This window comes from Galeopterus variegatus, unplaced genomic scaffold, assembly GCF_000696425.1.
Source record: "Galeopterus variegatus unplaced genomic scaffold, G_variegatus-3.0.2 Scaffold1883, whole genome shotgun sequence".
In the NCBI taxonomy this organism is placed as follows: domain Eukaryota; kingdom Metazoa; phylum Chordata; class Mammalia; order Dermoptera; family Cynocephalidae; genus Galeopterus; species Galeopterus variegatus.
In genome coordinates this window covers 241155-252235 of record NW_007727994.1, presented here as the reverse complement: position 1 = coordinate 252235, position 11081 = coordinate 241155, and the positions used below count along the sequence as shown (strand labels likewise).

The following is an 11081-nucleotide window of genomic DNA, read 5'->3' as shown; positions in this document are numbered from 1 at the left end:
TTGGGCGGGCGGGGAGGAGGGGGTTGGGGAGCGCGGGGTGCAGGGGTCCCGGGGACTCCAGCGCCGTCCGGACCGAGGGCGAAGCGCGGGGCCCGGGGGAGGGGGCTGTGGCGCCCGGAAGGAGGTTTCCGGACGCCCCGCCCCGGCAGGTTCGGGTTGCCGGCGGCGTGGAGGGGTGGAGACCTCGGCGGCCTGGCTGTTTTCGCAACGTTGTCGCCCTGTCCGAGTCCAGCTGTCCTCACAAACCTACTCGGTGCCCGGGGCCGCTCACCTCTCCCGTCTGTGCCTCAGTTTGCTCATCTGCAAAGTGGGGACAGTAACAGAGCCTGTGTCGTAGTGTTGTGAAGATGCAGAGAGGTAATGGGGCTGCTGCGCTCAGCACAGTGGCTGCTCAGTCACGGAATCCTCATCTTCCTGAGACTCTTCCTCCTCCCTTTCTGCTCCCCTCCTGCTCCCCACTTCCAACACGCTCGCCCACAGCTGCTCAGTTTCTTGCCCAGCGGGTGTACTTTGCCGTTGCCCCCTCCCGACCTCTGATTCCTAGTTCCAGCATCAAACAGTTTGGAAGTACACAGAGGAAATGCAAAAGTGTTTTTGCGTATTTCCCTCCAGCGATTGTGTTTTGAGATAGACTACCCTATTCTCTTTTAGTAGTCTAGTAAATCTGTCTCGTTATCCAAAGACCTAGAATTGTAGTCCCAGACTCACCGGTTACCAGTTGTTTGACAGCAGAAATGTTACCCAGTCTCAGAGCCATTGTTGCCCAAGCCATATTAGTGGTTAGTACCCTGCTGCTGCGCCACCTGTGATAAGGAACAAATCACCCTCAGCAGTGTTTAAGGTACTTGTGTAAATTGCTAAATAGTGAGATATAAATATAAAGTGGAATTGCTATTAGTTTAGGTTATGAGCTGGTGCTGCTGATGGTAAATAGGGCTTTTTCCAAACAGTGAGTGCTGGTGTGCAAACTGGGGGGGTACTGGATTTCCAAAATTCCAGGCAGCTCCTCAAGAATGTTTTCTGATTGCTGAGAGGCCTCTGCTCCTTGAGAAAATCTTTGGCAGACTGTTTCTCCATCCTGCTGCTTACCTGAGCCCTTCCTTATACTCACCCACTCCCCCACCATTAGTTCTGCAACACCTAGCTCCTCATCTGAATCCTGCCTCAGTGGGGCTTTCTGCAACCCTTAAACCCCTTCCTCCACTGATTTGAACAAGAAGACACTTTCATCCTAAGAAGACACTTTATGGGTCATCTGGCTGAGTCCTGCCCAAATCATTTGGGGGTCTGCAGTAAGAATATTAATTATGGGCAACCACAGTTATCTTGCTGGGTAGTTTTCATATGTTATTTTTATTCTTTTTAACAGCCCTGTAAAGGGGATCTTGTTACCTCCTTTTACAGATAAGGAAAATGAGTTTAAGTAACTTACCTCACACAACACGAAGGGCATCCCTGTTTGTTGCATGACCTGGTTTCAAGCACATCTTGACAAAAATTAACCTGGTTCATTTTAATTACTTCTAATTATTAACTATTATACTGACCCACAATCTTTTAATATCTGTTCTCTAGCTTTGCAGGAAAAACAGAATAAAACAAAGCTTTCTTTCATTTGGAATTAGCAATTGAAGACAGAATTCCTGCCTCTAGTTTTGTTTTTGTTGTTTTTGTGTGTGTGTGCAAAAATTCTGCAGCGTTTAGAACACTGTTACATATTTGGAGTCTGCACTCTTCACCACATCATTCCTAAGAACGTGTTCCAGTTTGCCATAATCCTTCTAAGAGTCCAGTGCTTGGACCTGACTACAGTAATATAATCTGATAGGCTCAGATTAAAGAGGGCGCTAACTTCTTTTATTGTGTGAACTCTACTTCTCTGAATGTAAAGTAAGATTGTAATTCTTATTAAGAATTCAGATTGCTTTTAGGGGTGAGGGATCATACCCGTCAAGTCTTTATATCCTGTTGACATGTAAAACCCTAAAATGCTTTCAGCTTTCACAGGAACCGCATGCAGTCCTGGGGCTGGCTAGTTAGCTTAGTTGGTTAGAGCTTGGTGTTGGTAACACCAAGGTCAAAGGTTCAGATCCCTGCACCAGCCAGCCACCTAAAAAAAAAACAAAAAGAGGAACTGCAGTCCCAACTGTGATAAACTTGCTTTTCAGCTGTAGATGCCATAATTGATTTTGCGTCTATTATATATGATTTACTTTTTATTCTCTATCATTAGCTTTTGGCCCATTTTTAGCTATTGTGTGAACCACTTATTTGGCACTCATCACTTTGATCTTAGAGATCCATTGATTAAACAGATGTTTGTTTTATACCACTGTCTGATGCTGGTGCTATAAAGATGAATTAGACCCAAGTCCCTACCTACAATGAATTGGTCTAGTTCTGGGGGTGTGAGTTAATACCTGGGCAGAAGCTTGGTGAACTAAGGTGCCACTCAGTCTGGATAGCCTCAGAGATGCTAATTGTCCCCCTCAGTCTATGGAGCACTGATTTTTCAGTCTGTGTTGTACCTTGGCTCAAATCCAGCTTCAAGATGGGAAGAGTAGCATCTGAAAAATAGGATGTAAAAGATTTGCCTTGAGTGTAGAGCATAGTGGTTGATCAGCTCCACCCTCAAGAAATAAAAGCACTAGATAAAGATCCATGAGGGTTTCCATTTATCATCTTACAAGGGAGTCTGGAAGTGGTCCAGGGATCACAGTAACATTGTTTCTTTTCTGACATAATTATTTTTGTTATTCTTTTTTCTGTTTCCTAGTAGTGATTGGCAGCAAAACCACTAAAAAGAAAGAAACATGTGCTTTTCTTGGGACTAGCAAAAATGGGAGATGCTGGGGTGACTGTGCTCTTCAGCCAAGATCTAACAAGAGGGAACCTCAGAAGCTATAGTGGGTGTTGGAAGCTAAGAAGAGAGGAAAATGGTTTGCACCCCTAGGGTGTGCCCTAAAGAAAAGTGAGAGGCTGTCTTGTGCCTAAGCAATAGAAAAACCCGTGAGATGTTCTTGATCAGGAGACAAAAAACTGGCCGTGATAGTATAGCTGGAACAAGTGCAAACATTTATATGGGGAAGTTCAGAAGAGGGCAGCTTGACTGAGCCTTGGTTCAGAGAGGTTAAGAAATATTTCCAAGAGAAAGTGGCCCTCAATCTGAGTCCTGAAGGACAGGTTACCTAGGGGAAGAGAGGGTTTCTCAAGGAGAGACCACATGATGAACACAACAGAGAGGTGAGGTTGGGGAACTGCAATTAGGCTGATACCACTGGAATAGAGGACATTTGTTGGGACCAGGCAGGAGATATTTGTACATGTGGGCAGAGCAGGGGACTTTGCACCATGCTGAGGCATGAATGTGTGTGTACCTTATCTCCTCAGCTAGGTCCTTGGGGATAGGCACTCTGGTAGCTGATACACAGTAGTAGATGCTTGGTAATTGTTGGTAATTTTTAATCCATGGCACTAATGTACTAGACAGGCTCTTTTTGAAAAGGAAACCAAACTAACGCAAGTTTAATAAAGAGGTAGAGAGTATCATAAGCACAGACAATGATTTCAGAATTCCAGAGAGGCTGAACTAAGCCAGATAGATGGATGGTAGCATTAGCAGCAAAACCAAACTCTCCTCTCCACTTTCTCTGTTCATCTTCTCCGTTCTCTTTCCCTCTACTGGCTTTCTCTGCTTTTATTCATTATCTTTATTCCCTCATGGCTTTTCTTGTGTGGGGCCCATATGGCTCCTCCTGAATCTGTGATCTTTCATCTCCTGGATGAAATGCTGAGGGAGGAATCTGCTTGTACTGTATTTTTCAGCAAGGCCCTGAGGCATAGGTTATTGGCCAGACTAGACTGCCCTTTGGTCAGGTGCCCTTCCTAGTCATGTCTTGGCCAGGGTGGGGATGGGAAGGTTCATGGCACAGGCCATGGCCACCTGAGTATATCCTACAGCTAGGGCTGTGAAATGAGCAGAGCAGCTTGTCCATTCTCATGTTTATTGGATACTTTTTATACGTAGGTACTGTGGATTCATGGGCAAAAAAACAAACTACAAATACAAAATACAGCATGTTTCTGTATCTGCATAGGATAATATTTGATATATAATTGGAGCATTTCTATTACCTTTCTTGAGAATTGCTAATTCTACTTGACTATACATATATTCATTGGGGCCAGAAAGATGATTTCAAAGAACATTCATGATGAGTTAACTGTCCAGCCCTAGAATAAAAGGCATTCTCATTAGCTTTGTGAACTCACTTCTCTTTCTCTTTTTGTCTGGATCCAGTGAATTTTAGGTGTACCTGAAAACCTTAGGATAGTTTCACTGCTCCTGAAAGGGTAGTTCCTAAAAGACGTTTGACTCGGTGTTTATGAGGCAAAATCATATTCATTCCTTCTTTCAGTCATTTATTTTTCCTTTTCACTTAACATTTATTCAGCATCTTCTTGTCATGGGTGCTGGAGATACCAAGATAAAATAAGACACTGCTTTAAGGGAACCCTCCATCTAGTAGGAAAAACACATGGGAGGAATGGCACCTTAGGCTGAAGGGGTAGCATTTGCAAATGGCACCAATGTGGGAATATAGGTTGCTGTAGAAGGTGGGGAGGGAAGGAAGATGCTACTGGCAGGAGTCAAATTTTAGCAGATCTTACATTTCATTGTACTTAATCCTAGAGGGTGGGCATCAAAGGACAATGGACAGTTGAGAGTTTTAAGCTTGGAAGTTAAATGATTAGATTTGCATTTAGAAAGCTAATGCTGATGACAATGTGGAGGATAGATAGAGGGCGAGAGATTTGTGTCAGGGAGACAATTTAGAAATTTATTGTAGTGATTGAGATGGCAGGAGAAGAGGGCATGAACTAAAGCGGTAACAGCGGGGAAGGATAGGAGAGGTGATAAGAAGAAAAAGTGTCAATATAGATAGGTAAGTTTTTAACCTTCATTTGAAATGTTAAAGCATTTATTTAGTCCACAAACTCTTCTCATTATTGACTATTTTTGACAGAGAAAACAATCTGTTAAACTGTTTACCTTACAATCCCTTTAACTGCTTCGTTGTGTGGCTTGTTAGAAAACTGAAAGACAGTGCTGTCTGGAGTTCACAAGTTAACTGATGGGCATTTCATTTTTGTTTAGTCCTCCTAATTTGCCTTTCTGCATTCCTTTGCCCTTCTCTCATCTCAGGTGCATCTCACAGCTTGTATTTTGAGTGAGTTCAGGTCAATTACTTCGTAGTTCATAAGACCTGGTGGCTTTGGTAGGTAAGCAAGAATCAACTTAGTTATGGAATGACATTGTTTTGCCTTCCCATTCAGCTTGAAAGATGATGACAGTGGGGACCATGATCAGAATGAAGAAAACAGCACACAGAAAGATGGTGAGAAGGAAAAAATGGAACGAGACAAGAGTCAGAGTAGCAACAAGAGGAAGGTGAGTTTTATGCTGCACAGGTAGTTGCCTTCGGACTTGAGACTTGGTTATCTTATGGAATCTATTCATCTGAAAGATGCCAGATTAACTTGTTGGCACCCTGTTTTGGAATATCTGATCTTGTTCTCAGAAAAAGATTGTGGAATCACCAGAGTTCATTTTGGGACTTAGAACTTTTCTCTTGCCATAGGACCTTGAGATGCTTCCTTGCTTGTGGCATTCTCCTAGCGTGAGGTGGGGGAGATTAATTCTGGAGTTTAACAAAGCTGTTAGCTGCTTCATAAGCTGCTGCTGAGTATTTCAAATCCTATACATTCCTTGAAATTTTAGACTCTTTAGGCAGTAATAGTCTAAGTAGAAAATGACTTGGAAAAGAGAAAATTTAGAGAACGAGAGGTAGATGGATCAGGTTTTTTCCTTGAAATATTAAAGCAATCATTAATTCATTTATTCCACAGTATTATCTCCCCAAGTGCAATGCTAGGTGTTGAGAGGACACAAAGGTGAATGAGACTGTTGATGAAGGAGCTTACATTTGATAATAATAACAATTTAATAGCAACAATAACAGTAACTGACATTTATTGAGCACTTAGTCTGTGCCAGGCACTGTGCTAAGTACTTTATGTCTACAAATACATTTATCTTCTCAGCAACCCTGTGAGATGGTTATTATTATTTTCCCCATTTTGCAGGTAAGAAGCTGAAGTACAAGCAGATTAAGCAACTTGCCAGTGACACAAGAATGTCATAGAAGATTCAGTGCTTGGACTAGGCATATGATAAGATAAAAACATAAATACTTATGATACAAGGTAGAAAATTATAAAAGCCATCAAAACACAGATAAAGTGTTACAGGAATTTAAAATCAGTTAACCACTAAGGAAATTTACTGTGTAAGAAGAATCATGAGCACATTGCGTAATTGAGGTGGTATCCTTTTTTAATTGTGGAGGTGGTAAGGAGTGACACTGTAAAATGTTTTCTCAGTCTCAGAGCACATGACAAATGCCCAGGATTAATACACCTTCTTTACTTCCCAGGCTGTTGTCCCTGGACCGGCAGAGCATCCCCTGCAGTACAACTACACTTTCTGGTATTCCAGGAGAACCCCTGGCCGTCCCACCAGCTCACAGAGCTATGAACAGAATATCAAACAGATTGGCACCTTTGCCTCAGTGAGTACTTAGTGGTTTCATGGAGTGCGCCTTGGTAGTAACATTCGTGCCTGTATTTAATGAGTCCTTACTATGTGTCATGGGGGATACAAAATTCTATAACATCACTGTGTCCATCCTCGTGAAGTTTGACAGAGTGAAGTAAAGTACGAAAGTTCCTTTTGCATTTAAGAACCTCCCATTAGGTTTTTGGCTATGTTAGTGATTATGTATAAGGTAGCATCTTTTGCATGTGTTCAGAAAAAAAATGAAATCTCCAATAATTGTTTTTGTCGGTTCTGTCAGTACAGAGCCCAGGCTCTGTCTCATCCCACTCACAGCAGACGAGGTTTGTGTACCCCAAGAAGCTGCCTGCAACTAACACCAGTCTTGTTCAGAGAGATCATTATGCACCTCCTGTATGCTGTATGTTTGATCTCTAGGCAGAATGAAATTCAGGATTTGTTGTTTTCTTGAAATTATTGAGGTATTTGTCCTGTTTAAAATGCAGAAACTGGAAAATAATATTATCATAGATGGTAAACTAGTAAAGAGGAAGGACACAGTAATAGGCACTTTATTTGTGTAATTTCCTTCAATCATTATAGCTCTATGAGGTCAGTGATAATTTCCATATTTTACAAATGAGGAAAGTGAGACTTCAGTTAAGTATCTGATCTAAAGTATCAAGTCAGTCATAATTCACTTGATTAAGTCGGGTAGCCACTATTGAAACTTAGGTTGGGTAGACAGTGAAAGTCAGATTCCAAATTCCATGCAATATACCAAAATGCATGCCAAGAGGCTCCAATTTTTAAAATGTTGCTTACTAGGCAAACTGTATATTTTTAAGTTTACTGTTACTCAGATATGCATATTTAACTGGTAATCACATCATTTGTTTAATGTGAGATCCACAGTATTACTATGCTGAGTTGATACAATTTCAGCCCATAGCGAATATCTTGTTTAGTTGGCCTGTGCTGTCTTATCACTGATAAATGTAGGCTTTTTTGAAATATTACAGGTAAGTTGTGCACGTGCATATTTGGTCCAAGAAATGTTTGTTGAATGAATTCAAGGTCTCTAAAATGAATTAGGACACAGAGCTTGCCCTTAGGGAAATAAGGTGTGCCCAGGAACTTCTACATAAAGTAGAAGTAGACAGTGCTGCAATTTGAAAGGCACAGCTAGAGCACTCTTGGAGTCAGAGGAAAGAAGGAGTGATTCCAACTTGGAGGAAGCTGACTTGGAGGAGATGGGTTGAAGAATGGATTTAAAGAATTGGAACAGGTAATGAGAAAGGGATTCTTGGCAGCAGGAACATTGGAATTAAACATTTGAAATATCCATGCATTTCTAACATTCCTGGGTCCATCACAAAAGTTTCGATTGCCTGCTATATGGGAATGCTAAACATTACCGGTAAAATGGCAGCCATTATGTTATGAGCAACTGGTTAAACACCTGGAGGATCAGAGAAAAAACTGTACTGGAGAGTACATTTTTATTTTTACTATATTAAATTTCTCACAGGGAAATAATTACATCGTGAAACCTTTTATTAAATCCAAAGCAGTATTTCCCAGTGGTTCTCCACTTTTCTTTTTTCTGGGCAGCTGGTCAGTGTGGGGAGAGATTCTTAATCCTAATCTTTAACATTTAAAATTTCTTGAAATCAGGGTGACTGAGAAAGCAGTATCTTGAAATGGAAAGAACACTGGACTTGGACATCACAAGGCTGATCTCTTCTGGTCCTTGATTCTGTGGGCTGAAGCAAGTCCTGAAACCATTTTCTCAACTGTAAAATGAGGAAGATAGTTGAGATGATTTCTGAGGTCCTTTCTGTACCTCATCCTGAGTCTGTGAACATTTGTTTTTTGGTTTCAATTAGGATTTTCACGAAAAATCTTTCAAAGTTTAATAATATTTCTCAAGCTGCTTACTTCATCTCTTGTCGTTTAGATATAAGATTGTGCAGTTTGCTGTAAGATTGGAATAGACCAGACTGTTAAAGCAATGGGGAACTCTTGACTGGAGAATTGGAGATGGTTGATGTACTTTATTTCCACCACACCTCTCCAGTTCCTAATTCACAGTAAGCCACTGGCTATAGTAGGTGTGCTTTATTTCTTTCAACTGTGTTAGAGTGGATAAAGGTTTAGGTTATTACTCATTGTATACATATGACCACTTATTATCCCAAATCACTGTATGCAGTTAAGCTTAGCAATTGCGGAGATGAGACACTGCATTAAAGACCTATGAAGGGCATTAGTTCCTGACTTCTTTTTAACATGTAAGACATGTCATGTGTTTCTGTTCCAGAGAGGAACTGAATGTACAGCCATTTCACACAGTGTAAGGTCCATTTCTCCTCAGTTGCTACCCAAATCTGGAAGTATGACCTGAATCTCTGTCCACTCAATACCCATTTTCAGCTACACAGTTGTGGTATCTTTCTGTGTGTTGATCGAGAGCCAGCCTCCTCAGCAGTGTGTTGGCAAATACCAACTGTTTCTCTTCAGACTGCTTCATGTTTTCTCCTTCCTCCTTAAGTGTGCCTCTTCACTGACCAGTAGGTGTTCTCTGTGAATTACAGAGGAATAGAGAAATAATCTCTCCTGTCAAGACACTAATGAGAGATACACCATGATGAGTATAAATAAGCATACATTTAAGGGAAAAATACAAGTCTAGTTCTCTAATAGGATTGTGAAGGAGGGCCAGGAAAAACATAATGTTTCTAGCTCAGAAGAGGGACTTCAACCCTAGCTATGAGAGGCTAAGTCCTGTTTGATTTTGGACTGTCCTGGCTTTAGCAGTAGCATCATGGTATAGAGGAGTACATGTGGTTGATTCTGTCACTTAAGCACTTAACTAAACAGAACTAAAAACTTTCATTCTAGCTAATGCTATATTTGCCAAATAAACAATCTTTGGGGCCTGCCCATGGCTTACTTAGGAGAGCATGGTGCTGACAGCACCAAGTCAAGCATTAAGATCCCCTTACCGGTCATCTTTTAAAAAAAGTCTTTGATCAAGAAATGATTTGGTTCTAAAAAATGCATTGAGGCTGAGGCTGTGTGGCGGTTAACTTCATATACCTCAAGACTAAAGGATTTCTTTCCATTTTGCCAAAAACTAGTCTTTGTACTGCATGATATGATTTCCTATAGCTTCAATGGTAGAGTACATATTAATGTGGCTTCACCAACTAAAGCTCCTGGCTGAGGCTGGCATTTCTCACCCAGAGAGTTTATTCTTGTATTGCCAATGTTACTTTTTTTTTTTTTTTTTAATCAAACTCTATGAAATGCTTTTTCTCTAATAATATGCCTTCCTTTCCACAGAATGTCCCAAATGAAAATGTGTCCTAAAGAGGATAGCCTGTAGCAGAGTGTCTTCCATGCTTATGTTCTTAAGTAAATTTCAGATCTTCGGATACATTCAAAGAAAAGGAAAAGACACATCTTTTCTATTCTGGGGTCTTCTCTCTGCAGGTGGAGCAGTTCTGGAGGTTTTATAGCCACATGGTACGTCCCGGGGACCTGACAGGCCACAGTGACTTCCATCTCTTCAAAGAAGGAATTAAACCCATGTGGGAGGTGAGGACTGAGGGCCTCTGACTGCTTTTTTGAGCAAGTTTTGTTTTCTTTTGTTTTCTAGCCCTGCCAAGGTTAAAAGTATTTTTCAAATCTTCTCTCAAAACTGCATCACTATTGGCTATATCCTTAGAACCTGGACCTAGAGGAAGGCACTGATGCCATTGCTTGTCTGCGTGGGTTGGTGCTGGGTGGTTTTGAAGATTGTTTTATCACTAAAATTATATTATAACATTAAAGGGTTTTTTTTAAATTACACTTATTCCTGTATAACTCATTTTTGTGTGTGTATGTGTGATATTTTTACATAGTATACATATGATTAATGTGGATAAAAAAATAAGCTTAAAGGCAGTAGTAACTGGAGACCCAGAGCTGAGCTCTGTAATCTTTTTGCAGAGCTATTAGTTGGCTGTACAGTGGTGTATTGCATCTTCTATTCTGATCCCAGGGTGTTTTTCTAGAAGACAAATGTGTTTACATCTGCTCCAGGGCCCCCCCACCCAACCCCCTCATCTATGCAGCTCTCTATTGCTCACATGATCCTACACCTAATTTACCTTTCAAGCTTCATCTCCCATCATCTCTAAACCTTCCCTTCCATGTAGCTAGACCCTCCTGTTTGCATCTCCCTGGCTCACAATCAGGTTTTGTACATATGGTCCTCCCTGTGCCCACTGCACCCTTCTCCTGCTTTACCTGCCTGATTCCTATTCCCCTCAAGACCCCACTGAAATGTCTCCTCTTCTTGTTTCTGACTGTCTTGTTCTTCCTTGACATTCTATGAGTATCTCTGTTACAAGCAGCACTTGTCAGACTGCTTTTTTTTTTTTTTTTTTTTTTTTTTTTTTTTTTTTTTTTTTTT

At 41.1% G+C, this 11081-nt stretch overlaps 1 protein-coding gene across 1 annotated transcript in view; it reads left to right on the top strand.

Annotated features, from left to right (window-relative positions):
• The first annotated feature begins 3223 nt into the window (after positions 1–3223).
• The window catches only part of EIF4E2 (eukaryotic translation initiation factor 4E family member 2), a 23914-nt gene continuing 16056 nt past the window's right edge, over positions 3224–11081 (top strand). The window contains exons 1-4 of the mRNA XM_008579434.1: positions 3224–3243; positions 5338–5452; positions 6498–6632; positions 10115–10219. Of these exons, the coding sequence (XP_008577656.1) occupies positions 3224–3243; positions 5338–5452; positions 6498–6632; positions 10115–10219 (375 nt within the window). The remainder of the gene's footprint in view (positions 3244–5337; positions 5453–6497; positions 6633–10114; positions 10220–11081) is intronic.